Source organism: Rhagoletis pomonella, unplaced genomic scaffold (assembly GCF_013731165.1).
Source record: "Rhagoletis pomonella isolate Grant_MI unplaced genomic scaffold, Rhpom_1.0 Rhpom_scaffold_00008, whole genome shotgun sequence".
NCBI lineage: Eukaryota > Metazoa > Arthropoda > Insecta > Diptera > Tephritidae > Rhagoletis > Rhagoletis pomonella.
This window is the reverse complement of record NW_023458562.1, coordinates 44,281,908-44,298,194: the sequence shown is the minus strand read 5'-3', so window position 1 is coordinate 44,298,194 and position 16,287 is coordinate 44,281,908. Positions and strand designations below refer to the sequence as shown.

The 16,287-nt window shown below is 36.1% G+C and overlaps 1 protein-coding gene and 1 long non-coding RNA gene across 2 annotated transcripts in view; one reads left to right on the top strand and one right to left on the bottom strand.

Annotated features, from left to right (window-relative positions):
* The window catches only part of LOC118744934, a 21,941-nt gene extending 5,698 nt beyond the window's left edge, over positions 1-16,243 (bottom strand). The window contains exon 1 of the long non-coding RNA XR_004993598.1: positions 15,987-16,243. This is a non-coding gene — a long non-coding RNA (uncharacterized LOC118744934). The remainder of the gene's footprint in view (positions 1-15,986) is intronic.
* The window catches only part of LOC118744930 (ice-structuring glycoprotein), a gene marked incomplete in the record, with an annotated part of 581,188 nt that overhangs the window by 526,579 nt on the left and 38,322 nt on the right, over positions 1-16,287 (top strand). Inside the window, 1 exon segment of the mRNA XM_036478369.1 lies at positions 10,960-11,130. Coding sequence (XP_036334262.1) covers positions 10,960-11,130 — 171 coding nt within the window.

Here is a 16,287-nt window from a genome sequence, read left to right as displayed (position 1 = left end):
AAGCTAAATACATATCAAACTGCAAGTATACGCACTTAAGTAACTTAATATTTTCCCAACACCTTCGGATAACGGCTTACTATTCTCAGCTTTCAAACACAACCATGAATGGGCCGACCATTGCTGTCAATTTGATTGCTTTTATCTCATGCAGCCTTCTGTTTCCCACTCGCTTTGCCCACCCAAGCAATACATCACTTCTTACTTTGGCCAAGAAATCTACCATTCACTTCAAACAAAAAAGCAAGAAAAGCCCAACTTAAATGCTGTAATGTAATTTTAATGTGCTTCACACAACAGCAACTACTACGAAAAGGCCAATGAATGATATGCCCAACTAAAGTGAGTTAATGAAAATTGAGTAGTGCCGAGTGTTGCATGTAGAAAGTAAGCAACAAATGAGATACATATAAGCAAACTGAAAAAAGGGAACGAAGCAGGAAATTGTTGGTTTGGTTTAAAAAGTACTATCATCATCAAGAGTCGGCAACAACATTGCCACTGGCTGTATATACAACTAAATACATATATATGTATTTACATACGTTTGTATTTAAATGCATGCACAAGTAGATGTGTTTGTGCGCCTGATGTAATGAACAGATGAGCTGTGAATAAACGGCACTCAAGTGCAGAATGGTAATGTAAAGTCAGCTAACAAGATGACAGACGCAGACATTGAATGCTAGCTAGCTGGCTGGCAGCTGGCACATAAAGCAGGAAGTCTGCGGGAAGTGCGATGTATTGGCATGTACTCGTAGTTGTATGTACATTTGTGTGTGTTTGTGTAAAAGTGTGAGGCAGTGAGTTGAAGTGTATTGAGGCATTTGGTTTTAATTTACGCAGCTTTTAGGCTAATTGATAGCACGTTTGTGTGTTTTTGTTGCGGGTATATGCATTCAATTGAGATTTTTTGGCAGGTAGCGGCGAGTGGTGGGCGGAGTCTGCTTGGGGCGAAAGAGCAAATGAATAAATAAATAAATGTAAATGCTACCACTTGAATGAGGAATAATAAAGTAATTGCTTGTGACAAATGCGAAAAAGGAATAGTTTTAGCAAAGTTAAATTGCTGACTTGGCGCCTGAAAGTATGCTTCGACAACTATATGAATTTGTATGCAAAATTTTTGAAGCATGAATTTTAAATAATTAAATTAAAGGGGGCTTTTTGTGATTTTGATAATATATATTTGAAATGCTTGCATATCAGTTCTAGTTGCTGTTAGTCCCGCACATTTGTGTTGCTAAACTCATGCAGTACTGACCTCGCGGTAGTTAACATTTTAACCCACCAATTTTCTTCAAAGTAAGGATCAAAAGAACCTAACATGTTAGGTGTTAAGGGATTAATAACTGATACAAAAAGTTTGCTCGCTAAATATAGCTAAATGCCTCTGAAGACAAGGTTATGTTTGAAATCAGTTTATACACTATGACTTCACTAACACTCACATACAATATTCTGCTTAATATTAGGGTGCAACATTATAACCCTCCAATTGCATTTTATAATAAGTTTACACAGACTTACTTCAAAACAAGTATCAAAATGACCCACTCTGTTGGAAGTTAATTTGTTATAATGTTCTACAAAAAAAATTCCTAGCTAGTTTTTATTTAGTTAAGGTTTCTATGACATTTTTTGTTTGAAGTCGATTTCTACAATATTTCCTAATTTACACTCGCACACATTTATAACTAACTTGCAAACACCCGGCGTGCTTCACTGCGGCTTAAAAGTATTTTTGAGTTGTTTGTTAAAATTTTTCAAGCGGGTAGCAACCTTTCTCAAAAATATGTTCGGCAGTAACTTTCCTAAACCTCTTCAGTTTGGTGCCCGTATTGCAATATTCAATTTATCTTATCAAGTGAATTAAATTAAAATTTTCAAACAGGTGGCAACCTTCAACAAAAATACTTTATTTATAAACCTTGCAATATTTACTTTATCTTATCAATTAACTTAAACTGCAAATTTCCTACAAGTGGCAACTCTCTAATTTATTTCTTTCTATATTTTAAGTTAGACCTCTGGCAACACATCGCTGAAAACTGCATTCATTTCCATGCGTTAGTTTTCGAGTGTTGCGCGTACAGACAGACAGACAGATAGAAAAAAATCTAAAAATTGTTGATTTGGCTTTTGTTGCTCTATACGGCTGACTATGATAGAAGCTGCTAGCTTAAGACAACAATTTTTCCACATTTTTTCCTATCCTTAAAAGCGCAAACAGTCTACGACGTAACGTAGACGTAGGTTGACGCAGACAGGATCTACCTTATGGGATTCGCGTGTTAACGAAAACTCACCACCGCATGGCGGTGACGTTGCCGTTGTTTCTCTCTCTCTCTATCAACAGTAAATTTTATATTACGCTACGTCGTTGACTAACTGCGCCTTAAGTCACCACATTTTATTTTCACATTTATCGCACCAAAATATTCACGAATACCAATAACTGAGCACAACTTCAAAGCTCTCATTCCAACTATAAAATAAGGCAATTCTCAAACTAGTCATTTTTCTTCCTCATAAACATTTACTATTAAATTTTTGCATGTATAAATTAATATTTTTCATACCTAGCGTTCTTGTAGCAGTGGCACAATTTCATAGCGCAGTCAAACGCGAACGCGAATGCCACATGCAATGTTGCATGCAGTAAATTTTTGAGGGCAGATATGGGCCAGCAGCAACACTGCAGCGAAATTACCAATCAACTTGCATCGCGCATTTTGTCGCCCGCCAGCAATTTATGGCGCTCAGGCTAATATTATTATTGCACATTTTTTGTTGGCTGGGAAAATAAACAAAAGTTGCCGTTTGTTGATGCTTTTTGGCGCGATTGCAATATAATTTAAATATACATATACTTGTTTTGGGAATTATTTTTTTCTGCGCCCGAAAGTGGAAAGGAAAAAAATAGTACTATATAAATATTGAAAAAATATTGAGGCGCATAAATTGCAGCCGAAAAAAACTAACTTGGGCAGTGAAACTCGCTTGAACGCCTGAGGATATGCTACACTGTTGAAAGTCTACCTCAACAAAGTGGCTTTCGCTTTGCTTTATACATGCAGCTTCTACAACAATAAATTGTAGCTGTAGTTGTCAGCTGGCGCCACACGAAAGTCAAATAAACGGCATGCAAACGACAGGTGGGCAAACGGCGCCGAAAAGTATGCAATCAAAAAGAAAGTATGCACACAAAAAGTAAGTGCAGTCAAAGCACGCATATGCTTGGGGGTCGTGTGATGCGGGGTGAGGCGGAATGGAGGCATATCAGGCAGCCCGTTTGGAAATTAAAAAGAGATGCATAGTGCAATTACGCTAACGAGTAATGATTACTGCATGACATTACATGACCTGTCATTTTTCCTGTCACTACTACTACGTCGTTTTATGTAATGGATAAAGCTTACACTGTATTCTTCTCTCTAATTCGTTTGCCTTTTTGGCTTAGAATCAAAAATGTATTTCCACTTTTCTCACAGGGTTGCACTTGTGCGATTACCTCCCGCCGCGTTTTCCGACGCATATTCTATGTACATACTTACGTACATATGTGAGCGCGTTCATATACTCGTAGTAAGTGCACTGGCAAATATTTAATTTTGAGTAAATGAAGTTAACAAATATTTACGATTCGACTTATTTAAATTTTAACTCATTGAGTTTTGTGACGATATGAGGGTGCTTTTATGATTGTTTTTTCATGAAAACAAAGCATGTGTGTTTTTATTTATTTAGTATACGTATGAATTAAGTTTTTGAAAAAAATATAAAATATGTGACAGTAATCACAATGAGACCGATTTTGATGAAATTAAAAAAGTTTACTGCGGGTATTATGAGAAATACTTTTACGAAAAATGAATCCGCTAGATAACACTAAAGTCGAGTTATGCAGAAAATCTTTATTTATGAATCGATTTTGATGAAATTAAACTTATCAAAAAAACATTAACAGTATACTATATGTATTGTTTCCACAAACAATTCACAAAAAAAAGAATTTTCTCATATGAATGCATTATTTTGGAAAACAAAACAGTAGTGCCCATAAAATCCATACAAAAAAATTATGATATTGCAAAGAACTATAGAAACGAGCTTAATGTACGCATGCATAAAAGACTCCTTATTGAAATAAACAAAATACAAATTTTTATTACAAAAAAAAAAGTGACAACCCTCAACGATATTATTTTCGCACTAAAATGCCCAAAAATACCTTTCATTTGATATCCATATTGCAATGTTTTACTTAGATTTTGTTTAGTCGAAAATAAGTGGCAACCTTACACTAATATCCTAAGGTATAATAATTAGTATATAGACAAAGCATGATTTAGCAGCCTTCGCTTAGTATACGTGAATAATAATATTGTATCTTAACTTTCTAAATAAAATATTAAATATGCGATTCAAAATAGGTGGCAACGCTATTATTAATTCTGAATTGCATATTTCTAAAATGCCTTCCATTTGATGCCCATATTATGATGTTTTATTGAATTTATAACTAATTTCGAATAGGTGGCAACCTTGGTTGGGTATTCTCGGAGATAAATAATATAAGAAATATAATAATATAAGAAATGCGGTATAGGAAAATAACACAACATTTTTTAAGAGCTGATTCGCTAGACTTTATAATATTTTACCCTTTGCGCCATTACCCTTTTGGTAAAAAATGTTCACTTAAAAAATACCTTTTTTAATTGTAAAAACTTACCGGCAAAAATTTTTTTACAAATGCCTAAGTCATGAAGATATGCCTTTTAAAAGCGCCTAGCATGCTAAAAAGAACTATTGAGGTGCCACCTATGCGATAAAAATAGTAACTTCATCCAAAGTTATGGGCAACATATACAAAAAAAAAAGATATTTTAGCGAATTGATAACCTCCTTCTTTTTTTAAGTCAGTTAAAAATAAAAGCCGAAGAAAGTTACAATGAGTCTTTTCAACAAATTTATTTTAGGATTCGCAACTACCTACTTCCATTTTTTTATGAACCAGCAAAAACTGTTTGCTTAATGCATGCGTACATATTCCAGACACTCGCAAAAACATATTCCACACCACAAAATTATTATTTTTAAAATTTTTTGGCTCCATCTAAATTCTGTCGCTGCCTTCTTGCCGTCACCGCGATTGCCACCTAAGCTGCTCAAGTATTTGCATCACGCTCATCTAATGTTGGTTTATCGCCTTGCTACTCAAAGCAAATCCTTGCCAATGACTTTCAAGGCTGCCAGCAAGCATCGCTATTATAAATAACTAAAACACAAAAAAAAAAAAAAACACGAAAACACTACTCATTTCGACATTCAGCTCTTTTTTAAATATAATTTTTCCTGCTCCACCAACATTCATCTCACTTCACTCATCCAGCATTTCTTTGGCTTTCCTCCTCGCACATTTTCACATTTTCTGCTTGTCGCTTCATGCAATTTCAAGCGCATCTCCTGGCGATTTTCTGCTGCCTTGGCACTTCTAGCCGCATTCCGCTAACTTTCACTCTTTCACTTCAGTTTTGTTGCCGGTTATGTCTGCGCTCCATGTAGCTCCACACCACTTTCCACTCCATCACATTGTATAAGATTATCCTTTTAAATTGCAATGATTACTTTTTCGTCGTTGCCCGCAAGCGCACACATACAAATGCTTTAGCATACAAGCAGAAAAGTGCAAGTCAGCATTGGAAAAACACACACACCCACGCGCGCGCATAAATAAATATAAGTAAATACATATGTATGTATGTATTTATGTATATATGTTTCTAGCTCGTCTCGTTATGGCCTGCGAATTAGTTGAAAGTTGAATGTTTCTGAACTCTGCAATGCGCATTGTTATTCAACTAGTTCAACTAGCGGCGACCAACAAACCACAACAACAGCAACAGTAACAGCAGCGAAAACAACAGTAATAACAACAGCGCGCTGTGAAGGACATTATTTTGCTATTGCCCACACTTTTCCTTCAATCAACCTAACGATGCTGTACCTTCGACTTTACAAGTCACCCCGGCGTATACGCAACCTCAACTCAACTCAACTCAACTCAACTCACAACTCAACGTACATACATAGTATTTCTTACCATCACGCCCTCACTCGTTTCGCCCCTCTGTCGCACCATTCCACGATGCGATTCAGCTAGACAGCGCAATCATTCAAGGCAACGAGCGAAAATATTTATATTCATGTCGCGGTGTTTCGAGTGGAATTGCAATGACTGTCCGTCGCATGAACGAACACGTGTGTGTGTGTGTTTATTTGGTCTGTGTCGCAATCAGAAACGTGTTAAGAAATCTTTCATGTACCACTTGCTTCAGCTTTAGCTTCAATTTCAGCTATAGCAGCAGATGCAGCTTCAGCTTCGACCGCACACACACACCCTCATTCGTCGCGTCAAGTTAAGCAACCAGCCAGCGTGCGATTTGGACATGCAATCCTTGGCCAGCTAACATTGGCGCAGCGTGAAATGGACTTGACCGTTCATAGTTTTTTCGCTTCATGCTTGTGATTTGTTTTTCCATTTCTTTTTTTTTTGTCGACTTTATTCTTTTATTTTTGTGCTTCCTTTTGTTGTGCTACACGCTCGTATTAAATGTCATTTCACATTTCGTGACAAGTTGGCTAATCTGACTGGAAAGTTATTTATTTCGCCTCGCTGCATCGCACAAGCGCCAGCACAACGCCTCTTCGATTCCTCGCAAGTCCTCATCTAATACTTAGGTACATTTTGTATATGCTCTGCTCCTCATCAGGTCACAATAATATCGTCGTAGTAGTCTTAGTCAATCGCATTTGCGACATTATGCTGCTTTCTTTACTGGATTTTTTTTTGTTTTTTGGTCATCGCATGTCTGCTCCTAAAAAGCACTCCTTCTTAGTCCCAAAACCCTTAGAGTCTGCCACTTACCAAGCACTTATTATGTATGTACATATTTTCTATATGTATGCATGAAGGAGAGAGTGGTTTTAAAAAATTTCGTATGCTAGCTGCATTCGTGTTTTTTTTTTTGTTCTTCCTTTTTGCTCATCTTTCTTCGTTGGTCTCTATTTATTTCCACGCCAACTTACGTATACAACTCTGTAGAAAAATTGCATTCTATTAAATTTATGGATTTCCATGCAACTTTATATAGTTCACTTTGATATTTTGCACTTCCTCAAATAATAAAAACAGTTATTAAAGAAAAATATATCAAAATTAGAGGACAGTGGACTTTTTTTGCAGTCACAAATTTGCGTTTAACTGAGTTTTTACATGTGATGCTTCTTCTTCTTCTTGCCGCATCGGGCCGAGACTAAGGGTACGTTCGCACAGAAAGAACAGCGGCGCTGAGAGGAGTAAGGTGGAGCGAAGCGGAGCTTCTGGCATTCACACTGAATGAGGCGAAGCGGAGCTTTTTGCGTGAAATCAGCTGCAAAGATTTTGAAAAAGTTTAGCTGCAGTGAAGAGGGGCGAAAATATTTGTTCCATTTTAAATTATTTTTACTTTTTTGTTCGCAACAGCTTCATGAAGCTCCAGCTTCAGCTCCAAAACGCTTTTGAAAAAGTTTTCTGGATGAACACTTTCATAAAGCTACACTTATTTGAAAGCTGCGCTTGGCTCGGAACGCTTTCGCTCCGCTTGGCTACCCTAAGGGTACATACAGACAGAAATCGGAGCCGGTTCGCGCTGCGCCAAGTGAAGGAGGAAAATAGTTGTCGGAAAAAGAATTTTCATTCGACTATTTGGAGTTTTGTTCACAGCAGCGTTTCTGCGATGAAAAATCAGAAAGAGAATTCAGAATCAAAAAAAGCTTTGCCTCCTGCTTTTCAAGTTATTACGAAGCCCTGAGAAATACTTTTTTGCAAGTGCAATTCTCCACTTGATCTCCAGGCTTGCGTTATAAGTGGTGTTAATGCTGGAACCTAAATAGAAAAAACTCCTACCTACTTCATAATTGTAACTTCAGATAGTGACGTGTGTCCCGATACGCGAAGACTTTTTGTTTGTTGCCTGGAGCTGCTCTGTATTTTGCTCGTTCGCCGCGAAACCAACCGCATTTGCCTCTTTCTCTCAGCTGAAAAATTATGTGTTGACTGCCCCAAATAGTACTGATGTTTAGACCGACGATGTAGATAACGTCTGCATTTGCCGGCAGTGTAGTGCTTTACTATACTATACGGCACCGCTACGGCAGTTCGTATTATGCTTTCCACCATCGGATTGTAGTAGTCATGCGAGTAAATAGCCCTGTCTCAAACCCACTTTAGTCTCGAACGCTGCGGTGGGGGCATTCCCATTTTAAAAGGAAGCTAAAAGTTGTGCTTAACAACAGTCTAAATAGGCGTATAAGTTTTACTCTTATTCCACGGCTTCATAGGACAGTTTTTCTTTGTGCTGCTTTCGACGAGCAGGTTGTCTGTATCAATCTTAAGTTTTTTCAAGCATTTGAAGAAATGTTAGAATCTGTTCAATGGTGGAATTTACTAAGATTGAAGCTACACTGATAAGCGCCAAACAATTGATTCGGGATGATGTCTTTAGTTTTTCACACATTATTGTCCATAGTACCCTGTGTGGCAGGTCACATGGTAATTTGCACAAACAGCAACATTTCCCTCTTGGTGTATAGGGCAAGGCACCCTCAGATCCAAGACTTCAAGCATGGTTTCATAAGATCAAACACTGTTGTTGTAACAGCATACAAAGAGTTTTTGGGTAAAGATGCTAGAGTGACAGTCCTTGGCCAGACATATGTAAATCTAGATAAATCCGGTAACGTAGACCTGATTGTCGTGGGAACGCATCGTCTGCATCGCTTTTCAAAAGTATTGAGAAGTGTTCCCTTTATAGCTTAAGTAAGTGCACTCTAGGCGTCCGCTTCTTCGTCATTGCAGAAACCAACAACGGTCTTGAAATCATTTGGATTGCTGCCTAATTTCCTGATAAAATTTTCCAGCCGTATTCCGGCATCTCAATCTCTTCGCATTAACTCCGTAGGCGTAGGGCGTAGAGTCGCATGCAGAGTTTAGCTGCAACATGGTAGTGATCTGACTCGAAGTTGGTTCCTAGGATGGAACGCATGTAAAGAACTCTCGAAGCAGACCCCCAACCAGCTTTGTGAATGTTTCGATGCTGATGTCTGATACTACTAACTGTCTTATTCCGTATCGCGACAAAGTCGATGAGCCGCTCTCCATTATCATTGTTGTCAGGAAAGCTGAATTTTCAAGCTATTGAAATTGTGGCAACTCGTTGACTGATGGTGGTAAACCTGAATACAAGTTGTCGAAGTCTTAACAGAGTCACAAAGCCAGCACCGAATCTGTTCGCCATCGTATCGTATCAAAGGTTTCACACTTTTTGCAGTCATACCCCATCCATGCACCTTCGACGCTTCTGCGAGCACTAATTCCATACCTGGCGCTTAGACTAGATTTTTTTCACTTTTCTTGGAACATTCAGATCTCATCTTTAATATATCTTTAAGCTATGATACTAAGTGGTTAGGAGACTTCTTTCTTCCCTCTAGGTGATAAAATTTTCCTTTAAAGAACGAGGAGGAAAATATGTATATATCCTCATTGTAAAAAGGATGCTTCCTTCTCCTAACTCCTGCTACACATAATTCAACTGTGTGTGAGTTCTCATTTTTTAACATTTTGATTGTTGAATTATTATCGCATTCGCCACAAGAGACATTCCATTGTACACACACAAAGAAACTGCCTTATGTGAGCACATTAATTTTCAGCCGCCAAGCAACCAACTACAATACCATCCTAAGTAGTTGTGAATTGCACTACTGACAGGCGGGAACAAGCCACTCAAACAAATTTAGTGCACAAATACATAAACACTTGCACGCGTGCACTTGTGATCATGTCACATAGCATTTTGACACATGTGTGCGGCTTTGTAGTCTGCCACACAATGCTAACTATGTGCATTAGGGTGTCTCACTAAAAAAAAAAAAGCGAAAAAAATTTATCGACGGGAATAATGAAACTTATTAAATTTTGTAGCTTCTGTCCCAGTATTTCAAAAAAGTAGTAAGATTTTCGTGAGCCGAAACGATTTCAAAATATTTTAAAAAACCTGAATGTTTTGATCTCGTTGGTAAAATTTTTAAACAGTTTTGTGCCTTTTAAGCTTAAATTTTTTTATTAACTGATGGAGTTTTTTTGAAAAAATATTTTTTTTTTAGTTTTATTTATAAAAAAAAAATCGATTTTTTGAGTTATTTTAATATTGGTCCAGCTCACGTAAATCTCAATATTTTTCCGTAATATTTAATTTAATTTTATTTTTTTTATGGAGGGTGGCGCACTCTAATGTATATATATCAGCAGCAACGCGCAGTCAGCTACTTAAGAAGACAAATTGATGTTAGGCGTCTTGAGAAATGAAAATGCTGGTGCCAGTTGAGCTGACTACGACGCTTGCTGACAGTCAGCAAAAGCGCGCTGGCTTTTTATCGAGAATATAAAGAAATAATCGACTTTTTCTCTATGTTTTTTTTTTGTGCCTCTTCTTTTTTTCTCGCTTGAAAACGCGCGTGTGTATGCTCATGAGCATAATTTACTTCGGTAATTTATTAACTTTACTTTGCCACAAATATGTAAGAATGCAGAAAATATGTATGTACGTATGTACGTAAGCCTGGAGCGTGCAAAGTATTCCAGTACTTATATTAATAGCTTAGCGCTCAGCAGGCAGGCGGTGCTGGCAGTGCAGATGCTCATAAGCTTTACCACAACTATTTGCTGATTTGGCAGCGAAATTATTATTTTTTTTTTTGCTTTAATACTCAAAAAAAAACTAGAAATACGCTGAGTTCATTTAAGCACCACTACCTTTTCTATACCACTCCTTTTTTCACATACAATTTTTCTCTAAAAATTTTCCACTTACTTATGTTCCCTACTTTTATTTTCTAATCTACTTACAGGGTCGTTGTAATCGTGATAAACCGCCGTGCAAATATTTTCATCCACCACAGCATTTGAAGGATCAATTATTGATAAATGGACGAAACCATCTTGCCTTGAAGAATGCACTGATGCAACAGATGGGTATGGCAACTGGACAGCAAGTCATACCGGGACAAGTGCCAGCAGTGGTGAGTACTTAGAAAACTAAACAAAGCATGAATGAAAGAAAGAGTGCTTCAATAGACTGCATAGAGTAGAGTGGAACAGTGATTTGCTAGTATAAATGCATACATATTTTAGTATGAGAAGAATAGCCGTATTCATATGACTATCAAGCAAAAACGAGAAAAAGCTTTAACGCACTTATTAGATGGGAAGTATATAAAAAAAGGTTGCATAGTAAAAAAACCTAAGCTGTTGCATCTTGTGCGCTGATATAATTTTTTCATAAATCATTGCATACTTTTGGTATAAGTACACTGCGTGGTCTAAGCTGCAATGTACACATAAAATTTTAATGAGGTAGCCAGCCAAGTGATTGCTGTATACTTATATGTACATATCTAGTAGTGTTTCGATAACTTGTGGGGGCATTGTGCAAGCAATGAAGTAGATAATTATGAATAGGGGAAGGCATTAAGAAGTAAAAAAGTTAGAAGAAATTATTCAGCACTATGAAGTATGAAAAAAAAAATACCTGATGGCGCAAAGAATAAAAGTTTTTTTACGATGAGTTCATTAATATAGGAAATGAGGAATTTAAATATTATTAATAACGCAATTAAAATGTGAAAAGGAGGTCAGTACTGCAATGCTGTAAGGGAAAACCGCGCATCCATATGTATTTCTGGCAGGAAATACTGCCGTTTTTTCATTTGTTGGAAAAAATTACGCTACACTAAAAACTGACGCATTACTGGCATGGTGAGAACAACACCGACTGCGGCTCTCGAGGTGCTTCTTGACCTGTCTGCCCTACGGATTGTAATCAAGAAAGAGGCTCTACTATTTACAGCAAGGCTCATCTCAGCTTTGTGGACCAGTGCCTTCCGAGATTTAACTTCACACAAAACTTCAAGCTTTTTTTCCCCCGACAGGAAGAACTGGCACAACGAACAACCCAAACCCCGGAGAGACAGCCACATCTGGTATACTGTCGGCTCCACGACCAACCGCAGCGTAGGAGCAGGAGTTTACGGCATACAACCCAGACTGCTCCTTTTCACCAGCTGGAGCAAGGTAACTCTGTCGTTCAGGCCACGATTCACGCCATTTAACTATGTCTGAGGCAGTATGTAGAAAGCGGGGCTACCAAAAAAACACATCGATTCGCGATCCATAGTATACCACAGCCGTAAGAAATGGCCTACTGAACAACCGAAACGACCGTGAAAGCTCACGATCTATGCCCACTTCTCCAGACAAGACCACTCAAGCACTTGGAATCTGTCTTTCTCACCTGCTTGGCAGAGTTACCGGAAGTGAAACTATCGGACCTTTTTGAATTTGAAATAGACACTATAAGTACATTTTAGTAAAAATTCCGATTATAGAAATGTGCCTCCTCCAGTCACTAATAGAAGACATTCACCTTCGAGTGAAAGTTTGGAAACTTCATACACGCCTGCCTTCCTTACCTAAGCTAACTCTGAAAATATCTTAGTATACCAGTATATGAGGCTATCTCACACGGTCAAAAATTTGGGTTTAATTTTTAAACCGCGCTGGGACTACTGCCTTTTTTAAACTTTTATAGTCTACTTTTTAAACCAGTCAATAGTTTTACGCAATTTTTAATATATTCTGGTTTAAATTTTAGCCCAAAAAGTTCGTGGTTTAAAAATCAAACCAAAATGTTTTAATTCTAGTTTCTAGGTTTCAAATATAGAAACTTTGGCTTAAAATCTAAACCGAAATAGAATATGTTTGCACAGCGAATTGTGGTGTTGATTCAAACTCAACATATGAAAGCACATTTACATGCGTGGCTGTAGCTGAGTGTGCAAAGATGCTTGATACAATTGGTTGCTACCAAGGCTGTCCGGGTTCAATCCCAACCAGACGGAGCATGAAATTTAAGATTGTTTTTTTTTATTCTTAATTATGAAAATGTTTGGGATTAACATTTAAACCGAATTGTTTAAATTCTAAACCCAACATATGTGCTCTCTTTTTTATAAACTTGGAAGGTTTGTATTTGAAACTGAATTTAGTTTGGTCATATATGTAGTCCAAAAAGTTTAAAATTAAAACCGAAATTTTTAACCGTGCAGTCTTATATCCAATGGAAAAATTTTTCCTTCATCTGTTAATAAAAAATTGCAAAAAATTTTACAAATTAGAAGTCATCAGCTCTGTTCAAAAGAAATGTGTTTTACAAGTTCAGAAATTACTCAGCAATTTTTGTTTAGTTAGAAGGTCTGAAAAGGTGTTAAATTTTTAATCAGTTATAATCATTTCTTGTCATTTTCCCGTAAACTCTATTAGTTAAACAAAATCTTGATTTATAAAATTGCATTAACGCTAGATATCCTTAAAATTTGATGTATAGTCAATCAACAACGAAAAATATACAAAACCATTTCTTATTACTCTCAGAAATAATTACACGAAATGAAAATAAATTTGAAGTAACAGTCACGTTCGCCTCGCCAAAAGAGTTCGAAAAGGTTGTACACCCCACCTACAATTTTTTTTAACGTTCACGCTAATGGGTTATAACAGCCCTTTTGCCATTCAAAATGCGCTACTATTAACTGACATTGTTATTAAATGATAATGATGGATTTGTTATTCATCAGCGCGGGCGACAACAGTACAGTTATTCAAGCAAGCGCTAGCAGGAGCAATGAGTCATTTACATACATACACAGTTAACAAAGTAAGAAGGGGTTGGGTAAGCAGTGCGCACAGCTAAAAGTTGATGGTAGTACTTAGTTGTCAAAAGCCATACACAGTGGAATGGGTTGTTGTAGCAGCTTTTTACCAGCATTTGTCTTCAACGCCACGGCGGCAGTTTATTATGAATTTTAATTTAAATGTGAGTACATACATAAATACATACATATTTCCACATTTTCCGCTCATCAACTCAGCAGACAACAAACTGTGTTGATGAATGGTTGGAGGAAAAGTGTTGCGTGAAATGGCAAGAGTAATGTGAAAATGCGCGGCTGTCATTCAGCTGTTGAAATTTTAAATTAATATGACGCATTCCAGCGCAAAAAATAATTTTCAAATGGCCTTTTTGGATACTTTTTTGAAACGGAGTTTGAGAGTGGGAAGTTAGTGGTGGCAAAAGTTAAGAGTTTGAGACCTAGTTAGAACAGGTTGTACGGAAATTTTCATTAAGTATTTAAAGTATTTTACGCAATCAATAAATTGAACAAAATTTATTTTAATTTTCTTTAGTTTGAACCGAATGGAATAAATCACAATCACATCGATGGCTTTAATTCCATACAACCTATCTCATATTTCACAAAACCTAGTCTCTGTTGTTAGAACCCATCTGTGACCTAACTGCCAGCACTGATGCCAATTCTAAATTTGCAATCCAATAGTAAATTCATTAAACAAGCGATGTACAAGCTTAGCATTAACATCTTCGAAGAAAGTTAAGACTTAGGTGGATTTTTATTCCAAAATCAGGGATCCGGACTTTTACAAATTTTATAATAAAAGTTCATAGAAAAATGATATTTTTGGAATTATATTTTATGTTAAACAAAATAATCAGTCAACCCGTTATTTTTTTTAGTCCAGCAACAGTAACAGTTAAATTTGGCCGAAATAAAAGTCCTTTCGTAATATTAAACAATCCGCTTTCAAACTGAAATATCTAAATGAAGAATGTCACCTAATGGAAAATATATGAATCAAAAATGTTATTTAATTATCATAGGACAAAGTTTTAGTCAGGTATATGAATTTTTTTTTGTCTTAAGTTTAAAAAATTTATATAAATACATAGGTGGTACCTTTCGTTTAGATATTTCTGTTTGAAAGCTATTTTAGTTCTCAGTCATTTGATATCAAATTTGTTTAATTTGGATAAGCGGGTTGTTTATTATTAGCAAAGGAGTTTTATTTCGCCCTAAAAAAATATTTGGCCCAGTTTAACTGTTATTACTGGAGTGTAGAAATAAAAATGCAGATTTTTCAGACTTTGGACTTTTTCGCAAAAAGGTCGAAAAAGAAAAAATGTGCAGGAGGTCCTTGGATCAAAGGAACATTGATAACTTTTTTCCACGGCAATATTTTGTTCCGAACTTTTATAACATCGAAAAAATAGTAACTGTTATTTTCGGTCGCTGATCAAAATATCACTGTTTCCCTAATAATTATTAAATGCATAAGTATGTACACCTTTTTGTGGCCGTATTTATAAAAATAAATGCATAAGCGTGCATAGAAATATATATATTACATGTACAGTGAGTCAAACAAGTTTTCAAATGGTAATTTTTTTTTAATAGTCACAATGGTTTTCAACTAAGAATTTTTTTTTGTTCTTTTTTTTATAAATATTTCTCATGCTTCAATCAAAACCATATATGTACATAAATGCAAGTTTCAAACTTTATACAAAATTAAGACAAATTCTAAAAATTTCCACACAACTTTCGAACGTTCCTATATGAGCTTTTAACACATTTTTAGGAATACAATTTTATAGCCCATAAAACTTTACTCTGATAAAGTGCAAATTTCAAACCACTAAAACTTCGCTGAAATTTTTAATGAAAATTTTTTCAAGTTTTCTAAATTTTTTATAAAGTTGGAAATTTTGATTTATATGGTGGAATTTTGACAGAACTTTTGTGCTTGCTGTAGGTTGGAATTCAGAGAAGAAAATAGTTTTTTTGTCAATTGTCCACAAATATGGTTATGAACTACTTTTTTATAAAAAAAATAACAAAAAATTTTACTTAAAAATCTTTGTGTATACATATTAAAAAAAAGAAATAAAAATCAGCATGTGAACACTTGTTTGAGTCACTGTACATGCTACGTACAACCCATTGTATACCTACATACATACCTACATAGTTACAAAAAAGTGTAGGACGATTGGGTCACACAGCTGGCCGCTCCTCTCATGCATATTCATTAAAATCCAACTTAATACTCTGCGGTGTAAATTTCCATTAGCAGTTGTCAGCGAAGTCTTTGTAGAAAAGCAACAGTTAGTAGAATGACTATTTGGTTAAGCGAAAATGATTGAGTCCAGTGTTTATATGCAAAATATGTCTAAAAATAGCAAGAAAATTCCAAAAGTATTAGTGCAAGAGACAACCACGGAAAATGAGTAAAAAGCGTCATATCGCATTAAAATAAATTAA